This window comes from Pinus tabuliformis, chromosome 4_2 (assembly GCF_031772625.1).
Source record: "Pinus tabuliformis cultivar Carrire ecotype Pingquan chromosome 4_2, CPIR1, whole genome shotgun sequence".
Lineage (NCBI taxonomy): Eukaryota > Viridiplantae > Streptophyta > Pinopsida > Pinales > Pinaceae > Pinus > Pinus tabuliformis.
In genome coordinates, this window is record NC_142304.1 from 722,558,788 (window position 1) to 722,573,204 (window position 14,417).

General features: G+C 38.6%; 1 protein-coding gene across 1 annotated transcript; it reads right to left on the reverse strand.

The window, feature by feature from the left end:
• Positions 1-1,895: 1,895 nt before the first annotated feature.
• On the reverse strand, positions 1,896-5,085 carry LOC149171598 (uncharacterized). Its single transcript, XM_089426028.1, has 2 exons — positions 4,954-5,085; positions 1,896-2,584 (listed from the first exon to the last, which is right to left on the reverse strand). Exons 1-2 carry the CDS (start codon positions 5,083-5,085, stop codon positions 1,952-1,954), a joined length of 765 nt encoding a protein of 254 aa, XP_089282154.1. The 3' UTR covers positions 1,896-1,951.
• Between the last annotated feature and the right edge of the window lie 9,332 nt (positions 5,086-14,417).

The following is a 14,417-nucleotide window of genomic DNA, read 5'->3' on the forward strand; positions in this document are numbered from 1 at the left end:
AATTTATTTAGATAAACAATTTAGATTTTTTTGTTATAGTGGAATATTTTTTTTTTTTAAATATAAAAATTTTATTTCAAAAATTATATATCTAACATTAACAACAATTTACTTTTACAAATTTAACTATAAAAAAGATATAAATTCAAAGTTATTCTAAATTAGTACTAAGTAACAATACTACATAATTACACTTGTTTTATTTTACAATTATATTAATATCTCTCAAAATATTTTTGAATTATTATCAATATAATTAAATAATATAAATTTTAAATATAAATTAAACCACAGAAAAACCAAGTTTAATATGACACTATTCCTCCAAAACATCACCATTTCAACAAACTAATTAAATTGAGGTGGATTAGTGAAAATAAAAAGAAAATCTACATTGTAAGGTCAGCAATATGAATGACCACAAGATTGAAAAATAAGCAATATTAAATAATATATTAGAAATTTCAATATTATTTTAATAAATTTAATAGAAATTTTTGAAAGTCCCATAAATTTTTTGATGATACTAAATCTATTTAAAAAAACACAATTTAAAATATTCACCTTCAAATTTCTTTAAAAAAAATCACTAATTCCACAGAAAAATTCACTAAACTAATTCACCTTCTAGACCTGGTTAGACAATGCCGTAGACAGTAGGCCAAATAATTAAAACATATCCTTTTCTTGGTCCCATGGATGCGTAAACTTTATCACCAAACTTTAATACACGAGAAGTTTTGGTTGTTGCTTTCACATGAAGCTGAACTTTTGTGGGGTAAAGCTGGAAAGATTCCGTTACCCTTCAAAAGCGCTGAATTTTTATGAGCAGTGGATTAGATGCTCATATTTTGCCGATCAAGTAATATATAATATATAATAATGCTAAGTACAATATAGAAAATAATTTTCTTACAAAAGAAAATTATAACAGGTTAAAGGCTCTTATAGAATACTTCAATTTTGATCCTAAGTCGACATTTTACCCTTTATGTTGGGTAAATTTGAAAAAATTTCGTTGAGTAAATTTGGAAAAAAAGTTGAAAAAATTCCGTTGGCCTTCAAAAAGCGCAGAATTTTTATGAGCAGCAGATTAGATGTTCATACTCTGCAAACTAAGCAAGGGTAGTGCTGCAACAGTCTAATCGTTTGACATTTTCCCTTTTATTTTGGGGCTTTTGGATAAAGGTGGAAAGATTCCGTTGACCTTCAAGAGCGCTGAATTTTAAAGAGCAGCGGATTGGATGCTCATATTCTGCAAACCAAGCAAGCATCGTGCTGCATCAGTCTAACTGTCTCAACTTTTTTTCCTTTTATTTTCGGATTTCCTTCTAAAAATTTGTTTAGAATTTGGTATTTTTTTCATGAAATTAAATAATTAAAATTTATATTATCAATTTAGGATATATTTTCTTTTAAGTAAGTGGTGAAGCTGTAATTATAAGATTTAATTTAAGGGAGATCAGGATCAATCCTTATTGCTGTCACCCAAATCGAGACTCATGAATAAGGAGAAACGGTTCATAGAAAGATAATATACTCAGTGAAATTTGAGCTGCCGTTTTGTAAGCTTTACTCAACAAAACTAATGATCAAGCCACACATCGCTATATCAATTTAGGAATTAATTTAAGATATTATTATTATCTAATTTTAAATTTACTACAACACACCTACACCACTGCCACAAGTACAAGACTCTCTTGTTCATGAACAAGAAAACCATCAAATAATAATTTTACTACTAAATCTACCCAATCATACATAACTCTACCCACGAGAAAATACATGTTCTTAACCCGCCTTTAAAATGGCAGCTTCTGCGCTTAATAAGTCACAAAAATACTAATTTTTAAAATCGCTACTGCAATAAATATGTAGCCTTTGCTAACCGATTCAAAGAAAGGATATTTTAGACATAGAAAAGTCGCGAGCAGCGCATTGATTACATTCAACCGGCAATTTCCAATGTCCATGCCGCAGAAAAATCCCCCTCAAATAACATGTTTTGGCTGATTAAATCTTTGTTCATACAATCCTGCGCATGGTTCGTATACCATGAGTCTTCCAACAAATCAAACTGTTGATAATTTTGAAATTCGTCTACGAAATCCCAATTTTCACCCTGCCATTTCAGATCAGGGGTCTCGGACAAACCCTCGGTGGTGAAGGTCTCCTCAGGAGGTTCACAGAACTCGTCCTTAGAGTCCAGAACGGTGTACGACGGAATGTCGAGCTCGTCATCTGAAGCGTCTAGGAGGTAACACAGATCAATACCTGAGTCCGAAACTAGAGCTTCGCCCTCATGGACGCTATAAATATCGTAGGACGACGAATTATCCCCCAAGATTGGCGCACAAAAAGTCGAAAACGTCGCGCTGATCTCTTCCTCCAGGCTTCTTATCACACCAACTACGTAATTCTCACTGGAAGCGCATTCTTCATTGACTTCTTGATTTTCTGCTATGGTTTTGTCTAACAAATGCCGAAACGGATCTGTTTCTTCGCCAATGCCATTGAAAGAGCGTTTGGACTCCCGGACGTCAAAGGAGTCCGGCAGAGCCTCCGTGTCACGCCCCCAAGCCTACGGTAGTCTTTCAACCGTGCCGGCGAGGTGCGGCACCACCGAACACTTTCTTTTTAACAATACTCGTGCACATGGACTACGCCTAATTCACTTGTCCTTACTTAGTTTGTGTTTCGCAACCAAGTAAAATGCATTAGCCTTTATACTTAATGAAGCCCATACTCATTCATTATCCATATGCAATTAACCAAGAACAATAACAATTGCACACAAGTATAAAGGGAGGGGCAACTCCCGAACAAGTTTGCCCAACAATAATATATTATGATAATCTTCAATAATACATCATACAAGTGTGCTTGACAGACTTCAAGCCAACACTTAGAAATATTTACAATCAAGGCAAAGACAGCCTTTTACAACCATGTGCCAACCTCTTACGGTAGGAGGGTGCTCACCCGAGACACCAAGAACTCCACCTTTCGGTTCTGCACAAAATCCCAACTCCAAACCGTATCTCTGCACCTATGCTCGACCTCCGGTAAAACTGCGCACTCCAATGGTAGAGCGCATGAGTTATGCGCACTCTACTATTCCTGCGCCTTCCCTTTTACCCCTATCGAAGTTGTAGAAGAGATGCGAAGTTGTTCGATGCTCAAATGAAGCTCTGCGCCTTAGTATATATACGCATGCTTCCCAAATGATGAGGGGTGTCCAGCCTTTAGGCCGACCCCATAAAACAGTCATACAACGCCCACACTTTATCCTTTTTGCAAGTCGGCCTTTGCCATATGCAAAGCCTCTCTACGCCAAGTATAAAGCTTTCGGCCTCTTCTCATTTTCGCACTAAGTGTTAAGTGCTCCAAGGATCGTCACATATTTCGTCACAAGTGGCTCGGCCGCTCGTCGCTCTTCGTCGCATGCCCGGAGAACCGTCGTTCATCGTTCGCCCGCTCGTCGTGCACGGAGTGCCCGCCCATCATGCAAGGAGCGCCCGCCCGTTGCGTTCACCGTCCGCCCGTCGTACAAGGAGCGCCCGCCCGTCGCTCGCCTGCCCGAGTTGCGAAGGCCTTACATTCTCCTCCACCTGAAATCGTTGTCGTCCTCGACAACATACCATCTCGGTAGCTCTCCACCAAGATTATCATCATTCAGGATGTCGACCTTTCTACACAAGGCAAACATCCTTGCAACATAGGTAGAGACTCTTTCTCCACTATGTCTTGGCCTAGTGACCACTGCCACCAAGCTCACCATCCATAATCCATGCTCAGGTCCATGAAACTCCATCCATCTCATCTGCAACATGTTGTCCGTATCAAACCGACTCTTGATGTGCCACATCTAGGTCCATGAAGCAACCCTTCATCACATCTACAATGTGCCATCCCTCAAGTCTGCCATCGAAACAAGTTTGCACTTGTCTCACCTATCCATGTGCTGCCCATGATCCTTGATCAAATCAGCGCCCATGTATAGAAAGTCGTTGAGTCTCGGCTCAACCCATGCTCAAGTGTATCACCAAAGCATCATCATCATCATTGTAACTCCATCACTCCAAAGTGTCTCATCGATCCTCCACATCAAGTCACTCTTCCAAGCCATGTACTTTGAAAGTATGCATCCCATACTGCATCAAAGTCACCTGACCTCAGCTCCTCAATGCATCAGATCTCCTAAGTCCACCGTACATGAAGTCCCTAAAAGTCACAACAATCTCATGTCATCATGAGCTCCATAAGCCATCCCTCAACCAACACCTCAGCAAGCATACAATATGCCTCAGCTCCCCATGTGGTAGGAATGCTCCATAGCTGCTCACAACTCCATCCAAGTAATCAACTCTCGATGTGCCCCATTCAGGTCCATGAAGCCCCCTTCATCATCTGCAATGTGCCATCCTCAAGTCTCCATGTCACACTAGCAAGTCCTCTTGCATAACATTCCTGCCCTAGCACTCCTCCTTGGATGTCCCTTGACATCTCTACAAGTGCTTCCACACAATGTCCTTGCATAGGTCTCTGCCATGCTCCATGTCTTCAAGTCTCCAACCTGATGTCCATGACTATGTTGTCCAGGTAGTCCAACCAAGTAGACCTACCACAACAATCGGTCATCCTCACTCAAGCTGCTATCTTCGGTTTAGTGAACTCGGTCACCCAACCATCCCATCATCATCATGTCATGAGTCCCTTCACCATAGCTCCTCCACCAAAGTGTCCACCAAGACTACCTCTTGGTCTCGGCCATGAGAAGTCCACCCAAAACATCACAAGTGTGTGCCCTCCTCAATCTGTCCATGAGTCATGCCGGGCACTTAGCCAATTCTCCATGTGGCTAAAGCATGACTCATCCTTTCACAACGATCATCAAGTTCCACCCTTGTCCTGGGTCCTTGCACCTTCCATCACAAGGTCACAAGTAACCCCAACAAGCTTTCCAACAACTGACAATCCTTGTTCATCATCATGAGGCTCCTCCTCATTCAACCATGTTGGCAAACTGCACGATCCTGGTTCAACTTGATCACCTTCAAGTTCATCCTCTATCGTAGTCATGTCTGCAACATCTTCCTCTATGTTCAGCTCAAGTGCACCAACCAAGTGTCCATTGACCAAGTTCATAGAACTAAACTTCCGAAAGTCCTCTGGATGTTCTCGGTAGTGAGTTCCCAACCTGTCAATGTAGTCAAGCTCTTCTTGTTCAATTACAACAACCTCTTTACTGAGAAGTTTCCTCTTGATTTCGGCTTCCACTTGGTCACTTTCCTTCCTCAACCGGGCTCTTTTATCAAAGAGCTCTTGAAGACCAAGATCACCATGTCGGACTTCCTCTTCCTTGTTGGCATCAAATACAACTTGCTTCATTGCCCAACTAAGTTGGAGAAGTCCTTCGATATTCTTTCTCAAGGCTTTAAGTTCTTCACGGATTCGGGGCCTCTCTTCCTTCAACTTCTTCAACTCGTCCAAGGTAACCAAGAGCTTCCTTCTTCCTTCACCCAAACTCACCATGCCTTGCTGTCCACTGTCATGAGCACCCCAGCTCATTAGCTCCGATCGAGCTCTGATACCAACTGTCAAGTTGTGTATCAGCGTCAATCATCAACCAGGATATCAGCGCTGATACCACCTGTCACGCCCCCAAGCCTACGGTAGTCTTTCAACCGTGCCGGCGAGGTGCGGCACCACCGAACACTTTTTTTTTAACAATACTCGTGCACATGGACTACGCCTAATTCACTTGTCCTTACTTAGTTTGTGTTTCGCAACCAAGTAAAACGCATTAGCCTTTATACTTAATGAAGCCCATACTCATTCATTATCCATATGCAATTAACCAAGAACAATAACAATTGCACACAAGTATAAAGGGAGTGGCAACTCCCGAACAAGTCTGCCCAACAATAATATATTATGATAATCTTCAATAATACATCATACAAGTGTGCTTGACAGACTTCAAGCCAACACTTAGAAATATTTACAATCAAGGCAAAGACAGCCTTTTACAACCATGTGCCAACCTCTTACGGTAGGAGGGTGCTCACCCGCGAGACACCAAGAACTCCACCTTTCGGTTCTGCACAAAATCCCAACTCCAAACCGTATCTCTGCACCTATGCTCAACCTCCGGTAAAACTGCGCACTCCAATGGTAGAGCGCATGAGTTATGCGCACTCTACTATTCCTGTGCCTTCCCTTTTACCCCTATCGAAGTTGTAGAAGAGATGCGAAGTTGTTCGATGCTCAAATGAAGCTCTGCGCCTTAGTATATATACGCATGCTTCCCAAATGATGAGGGGTGTCCAGCCTTTAGGCCGACCCCATAAAACAGTCTAAAATGCCCACACTTTATCCTTTTTGCAAGTCGGCCTTTGCCATATGCAAAGCCTCTCCACGCCAAGTATAAAGCTTTCGGCCTCTTCTCATTTTCGCACTAAGTGTTAAGTGCTCCAAGGATCGTCGCATATTTCGTCACAAGTGGCTCGGCCGCTCGTCGCTCTTCGTCGCATGCCCGGAGAACCGTCGTTCATCGTTCGCCCGCTCGTCGTGCACGGAGTGCCCGCCCATCGTGCAAGGAGCGCTCGCCCGTTGCGTTCACCGTCCGCCCGTCGTGCAAGGAGCGCCCGCTCGTCGCTCGCCTGCCCGAGTTGCGAAGGCCTTACACTCCGGCTCTCGGCAGCGCTTTCTGAGTGTGGCAGACATGATTGAACGACGGCCCAGAGATTTGAACACGGAACACAACGGTGGTGATAGTTCGGCTGCAGCGAAGAGCTACTCTGCCAATATGCATAACAGAGCAGATATGATACAAGTTATATCAAGATTGGCTATATGTAACTCTGGGGAAGCTATATACTTATATCGCTGTACGACCTGACTTTATTTGGAGGAGTCCACCAAACGGCAAGGGAGGTTAAAGAATAGCACACAAGATTGCAAACGGTGGGCAGAGCTCCAGTCCGCTATTTCTCCCACTTAAATATTGGAATAAAACTTTGCTTCATTAGTGGATGTCCAATTTTTCAATCGCCAGATGATATTGCAGAACAATTTCCACGCGCATCGCGTGAAACTGCAATGTCACCCGCCAATAGAAAATGATGTTAGGTTTAGGATTCGCGTCACTTTTTTGGCAAAGAGCATTATCATGCCAAATGTGCTTCTTCATTATAATGTCTTTTGACTGTTGGCGGTGCATAATTGGTGCCCCATATAAGACGCGACCAGCACGAATATGTCGAAAAGCATGTACCTTTTTTTCCATGTAACCAAAGAGCCAGTCATAGAACGCAAGTAATTTTCAAGGAATAATTTAGTATCTCTTACCGCGATTGAACCATTATTTTACTTCTGCGGCAAGTATAACAAGTTGATTTTTTCTTTTTTTTCAAAAGAAAAAAGCAGGATGTAATTATATTAAGATGATATAATTGATCGAAATACAGTTGTCTCCGTGGAGACATGTTACTGATTGTGTGCTGTTCCCTCATAACAGAAAAACAAATTGCTGTTGCAACATCAGTCTAATGAGAGATATATATGCCGAATTGAAAACCATATTGGGAGAAACACATATGAGCCAAAAGTATGGCAAAAAGAGAAAGGTGCCAGCCTGATAAGAAGGAGGAGCTACGCTGAAGAGGGCATAAATCCCAAAATGGAAACCAAGATTGAATGCAGAGGCGTGTTGGAGTTCTGGAATATACGGTGATTTCGCCAAGTCCAGATGTGCCAGCATGTTAAAATGAAGAGTGCGCGCCAGGAGGGCCGCTGTGTGCTCCACCAAAGGAAGGCGTCCAGAACAGAAGGAAAGGACCGTTGCGTAAAACCATGAGAGAGAGAGAGCTCATACCAAATTGAAGAGGAGACTGCACAGTCAAAGAACATGTGGAAGTTTGATTCAAGATGTGCTGAGCAAAGAGAACACCTGCTCGGACCATGCCAACCTTTTCTTTGGAGAACCTCCCAGGTGAGGTTCCTGTTGGAGAAAAGGAGCCAAGAGAAGAGGATCGCCTTTATACGGTTAGTTTAATCTTTATATATATATATATATAATAAATATATATATTTTCATTTGATTAGTTAATATTGTTTATTTCTTATTTCCAAATTATAATAGTCTACCAATTGTATTCCTCCACTAATATTTTAGTCAATATCAAATTATATATTTACATCTCTACGCTGCCATGCTACCACATGGTACACTCTTCAAGTCTAGTTTTCCATAGTTACAAGTTATTTTCATCAACATAATGTATTATTCCGCTGCCTCTTTGTGTCACTATCTCAAATATGAAAAATGTATGAAAACAAATACAAAAGCCATTACTCCCCGTTTATTTCTCCGCTCCAAGTTCCAACCCTCGATTATTTGTCCAGCTACGAATACGTGCCTTGCAGTAGCCGTCTCTTTATTTAATGTTTAAATGAAAAAAGCAAAACATTAAGTTTCTCTACGAGAGTACATTTTTATAAACGTAGTTTTCTTTTATTTAAAATTATATTTGTATTAAATTTAGTGTAGTTAATAGTTTTATCTGTATGGTATTTTTATTTTATTTTTGCATTTATTTTAAATTTCAATGTGTTAAGTTATATTAAAACTTTTTTATTTTTAATTTTTAAATATTAATACCTTATTAATTTATAATGATAAATTTTAATGGTATAATATTTATGTTTTTATGTCATATAATTTACACTTTTGAGTTGGTAATGGTTTAGCAAGGCTAATTAAATATTAATATGATAGTTTAGTAGTTTGTTACATGGAAATAAGGTTTATTGTAAACATAGTAATTAAATTTAATAGATAGTTTTTGTTTGCTTAGCACATTTAACTCTTGCTCTTAATTATGCATTAAGTAAATCCATCTTTTATCTATAGCCTTTCAAGAAGCTTAAGAGAAAAATTGTTTTATGAAAGCATTATGTTATGAACCATTTTGAAGGTAATTATTAACTTTACAATAATTATTTAGTATAAAAATATATTTTAATTCAACTTAATTGAAAAGCATCTAATCAAATTTTGGGAAAAAATAATTAGAAAATGAAATCATAAAAATAAAAAATCAAATATTCAAACTACTCATATAATTTAGGCATTATATTCCAAGGGATAAAGATTAAAGAGTTTTCTACTTTCTAAATATAATATAATTTTCATAAAAAGTTTAAAAGTCTGTGTGCAAATTATTCATATAATTTGCACATATATTTGAAGAAATAAAGACCAACCTAAATCCAATTTAAATCAAAATCTACCCAATGTCAAGACAGATCAAGTTCCTACCATTTTAAATCAGAATCTACCCAATGTCAAGAAGGATCAAGCTCCTACCCCTTTCATTTTTAACTTTTACATAATTCATTAAACAATAACATTGAGCGTGTATTATATATAATGATTAAATACTTTGTATCTTAATTTTTTAATATTTATAAAAATACTTTTCAAATTTAATAATTTAAATTATTATTTTTAAATTTAATTATTTTAAATTAAATTTAAATATAAAATAATTATAGTTTAAATGCATATTTACCTATAATATATTTTATAAAACTAGAAATATATATATGTAACATCCCCAAGTCACTCAAAAGGACTAAAGTTACTAAGTTAATTTTGTTAAATGTTAAATGAGACTTTATTACATGTTAATGATTTAGTGTTAATTGATTGAGGCTAGAGTGCCACATATGTTGTGTTTACCAAAACTTTTGGTAAGGATGTTTTAATAAATAGCAATTGTTTAATGTAGTTAAAAGAAACGGTTGCCAAGAAAAGACAATTATTCTCTACCTGAAAAAGGGAAGAGAGGGAAAAAGTATCCTAGAGCTGGGAGGGAGAAGGAAAAATCAATGGGATTTTGCAGAACAAGACACTCAATAGAAAGTACAGGACTTGAGGCTGGGCGAAAACCCTGATGCCCAAGGTACTGACTGTAGCTGGTTAATCCGGTGTGTAACACAGATAGTGCTCGGGGGAGAGTCTGGGCATAATTTCCAGACTTGTGGTTGGGAGGCAGAGACTATGAGACAGATAGGTAAAACAACGATCTGCTGAAGAATAATTGTCAGCCAAACAGATAAGAAAATATTAAATTCTCATGAGTAATTGTTCAACAGATGTTCTAGACAGAAAGTATAGTGGTGAATAGTTAACTATAAACTGACACGGGCCTGAATTTATTATTGATAGATTTAGGATTGTAAAAACAGATAAATGACTCTGTACACACATATATACATTCATAAACGAATTATCACAGGAAGCTGTAGGTCTTTGTGTAGTAAAAACCAATCATATAACTAAATCAGATAAAAGAGAATTCTGTACAGATTCAGAATCGGTACTATAGTAATATTCATTGGCTAATAGAAATAAGGAATCATTTAGAAAATTAAAACAAGTTGATCCAAGAATGAGCATAGATAAGCCAAGACTATGATTCATAACCTGCATAACCAAGTATCTTTTATATTCATATTTATAACAAAAAATTACCATATTATGCAGAAGGTGTTAGCCTTTGCAAACCATGTTATTTCAGTTGTATTCCTACATGATACTGGAAACATAAGATATTTCTTATCAGGTAGTAAATTCTGAGAATATCCCCTACAATCAATAAATACTACGAATACCAAGCTTCAGATGTTTGATTTTCATAAAATGCATATCTTTAATTAGAAACAGAGAAGTAATGTGAAAGAAACCTCATGAATAGTAATAAAAATTTATACAACATTTGTTTGCAAGGAAGTAATCCGAGCTTAATCCAACATTCGGCCGCGTAGGGCAATTAAAAGACATCCATCATTAACAATACTTCATACCTACTCTGTTCGAGCTAACAACTTTAACCAAGTATTAAAGAGTTGATATATGAATAGATGTAAACCCTGAAAAACCCTTAACCCTAATTTTAAACAGACCCATGAACCATAATCTTGCAACGGCGAACGAATTCTGTCCCCAACCACAGAACAACTTAGGAGTAGTATCATAGCCAAAGGAGACCCAACCTATACATACGACGAAGAACGTGGTGAGGATTCGATCTCCGGGTGTTGTTCTCCAAATACTCCAAGGGCAACAACATACCTATATCAAGCAAATACGTTATGAGTTGAGGGCTTGGAACCTGAAATCTTAATTGAACAAAAGAAAGACAAATGAACAACTGATAAGGCATACCTGCGGATGAAATGTAAGCTCGAAACCTCGTTGACATCTTGACAGTTCAAACCAGTTTACCCCGGCTCAGATCTTTAATCGACACCATGAATATATTCAAAGGGAGCAGTCTTTCACAAGTCTGTGAAGGGATTACCTAGCCTTTAGCGATGTGTATCTGTCCCGCCTTCGGAGAGCCGAACATTCCAACCTCTCTAGACACGAAATTCCAAGGCCAGTGCTGCAAACCACCACACACAGTCAATCACCATGCCTCAACCCTTCAAAGGAAATGTACATATTATGAATGCAGTGAGCAAATAAACCATAAGAAAATTTGATTACCTGCTTCATTGTGAGAAAAATCCAGCAACCATGAGGCGAGGGTTCGAACCTTCTCGACTGTCACAGAGGCTAAGTGCTACGGAGCAAGAACCAAACTCAACTGACGAAGATGACAGAGTATCAACGAGAGAGGGGTAAGTTGGTTAGGTATAACCCTAACGATCTGGCATCGTCAGATCCTTTCAAATCGACGGTCAGCGTAGAGCCACTTGTTGTACCTAGTCATTAATAACCCTTGTCTCTTTGTTTAGCGCGTGGCCATCCATTGTACACTTGGGATCTGACCTAGGTTGGGAAGGGCGCCACATCTGTTTAATTATTTCAAAAGATTTGTTTACACGAGGTTATGAATTTAATCATATTGGTAAGTAATTTAAGTCATGTGCAATCCGTATCCATGGATTAACACTTTAATTACTTGATGGGATTGACCATATGTGGAATCCAGGTTATTACGAATATGTAGGTTAATATATTCGGAGTAAGGAATCATTTTTTATTTTATTTTATTATTATTGCATATATTTGTTACAAATGTTATCAAAGCTTAGGTTCGCACACTAAGACTCTTTGGGAATAAAATCAGTACTGAAAATCAATGTGTTTATTGTTTTTTTTGTTTCCTCTCCTTTTCTTCATTAATAAATCTATGTATGAACATAGAGATAAATAAAGAGAGAATTAAGGAAGATGCAAGAGAGCCCAGGACCAACCGATCCACCCGAAACCACGTATATAAACGCCAATCCTGATATTTGGATACAACTGGGCGAAGAGTCACAACAAGCTAATGCAGTGTTACTCGAGACTGTTCAGCAACTGCGTGCTAAAATGATAAATTTAAGAACAGATAATGAAAGACTACGAGAAGAGCAGGAGAAAATTCTCAGGAGTCTGTCCAATCGACAGAATCAACGGCATCCAGACCCCAGTGTGGAGGATAGGAAGAAAACCCCAAAGGCTCAACATGGTGAAGAGAACGCTGAGTCAGAGAGGCATGGGGAAGATGAGGAGGGATGCTCCGACAACATTTCCGACCAGCACAAAATGAAAAGACAGAAAACTGAGTTACAAGGTGAGTTTAAAAAGATCAAACCATCACTCTTTGATGGGGAAACGACAGAAGCAACAGAAGCATGGTTAATTGACATGGGAAAATACTTCCAGATTTATGAGTACATAGAAAAACTGAAGGCATGGTTGGTAGTTTATCAACTAAGAGGTAAGGCCACCCTATGGTGGGAAGAAATCAAAACAGTAAGGAAAATCAATGAGGAGCAGGTCACCTAGCAAGAGTTCCAAAAACATTTTAAGGATAAATATCTAACTGAACGGTATTACGATGAAAAGGAAAAGGAATTTCATGAGTTAAGGTTGGGCACCTTGACCATGGATGAATATGTGACACAATTCACTTCCCTGTTGTGTTGTGTGCCTTACATGCAAGAAGAGAAGGCCAAAATTCAGCGTTTCATCAGTAGTTTACCCAATTTTATGAAGGATAAATTACAATTTAAATACCCCAGGACCATGGATGACGTTGTTTGGAAAGCTCGCATCTGCTACCAGCAGATGAAACAAAAGAATGAAGGGTCAAAAGGGAGTCCAAATAGAAAAGGTAGAAGTTTGACCCCAAATAAACACTCCAGATTTTCTAATGGTAGAAACATGCAACAAAAGTCCCTCAACCGGTTTCCAGTTAGAAATCAATCAAGGACGGCTTATTCAGAAAACAGGCAACCAAAAGGTGTTATTGAATTAGTGAATGATCAACAACCAAAATTGTTGCTACAATGTTGGGTATGCAGAGAACCGCATTACTGCAGGAATTTCCTGCATAAGGCAAGAATAGAATAGTTATCAAACAGGCAAGAGACATCCATGGTTGGGGATGTGGCAAGAAGTATGCCCAGAATTAACAGAACTTTGGACGATCACTAGGCAGAATTCCAACCTACTATGATCGAATGTAAAGGTATGATTACTAAGAAACTCGTCTCTGTTTTATTTGACCCTAACGCTAGCTTAAGCTATGTTAGTCCTAAACTGGTAGATGAATCTCATTTACAGAGCAGTAAATTGTCAAAACCATGGTTAGTATAGCTAGCTATGGGAACAAAAAGAAGAGTAACTGTGAAAACAGAATGTTGCCCCATAACTATTTCAGGACAGTCCATTCACGTAGACCTTAATATACTTCCTTTGGGTTCATATGACGTGTTAATTGGAATGGATTGGCTGGAAGGTGTTGGTCCCTAGTAGATTGTAAATAGAAAACTGTTAGTTTCATTGATGAGTCAGGCTAAAGAAGGGATCTCCAAGGAATTAAGACTAATACCAAGTTACTTCGCATTACTACTAGTCAGCTAAGCAAATGTATTAAAAAGGGTTGTCAAGTATATGTTGTTCAAGTAGGATTTTTGAATACTAAACATAAAATGACCTCCCTGGAAGACATTCCTGTTGTTCAAGAATTTATTGATGTATTTCCAGAATCTATACCAGGGTTACCACCAAAGCGTGATATTGATTTCACCATTGAATTAATTCCGGGTGCAACCCCTATATCCAAAGCCCCGTACCGCATGAGCATACCTGAGTTAACTGAACTCAAAATGTAGTTACAGGAGCTTTTGGACAAAAAGTACATTCGTCCTAGTGTGTCCCCATGGGGAGCCCCTGTCCTATTTGTACAAAAAAAGGATGGAACCTTATGATTATGCATTGATTATCGACAATTGAACAAACTCACCATTAAGAATAAGTACCCCTTGCCACGTATAAACGATCTATTTGATCAAGTGCAAGGAGCTAAGGTATTCTCAAAAATTGATTTAAGATCTGGCTACCATCA

What these genes read in the sequence shown, in the direction of transcription:
- LOC149171598 (XM_089426028.1), bottom strand. Translation starts at nt 5,085, where the DNA reads ATGACTACGATAGAGGATGAACTTGAAGGTGATCAAGTTGAACCAGGA. An exon ending in TTGTTGGAAAGCTTGTTGGG is followed by an intron (nt 2,585 to 4,953) that starts GTTACTTGTGAC and finishes AGACTACCGTAG; the next exon opens with GCTTGGGGGCGTGACACGGA.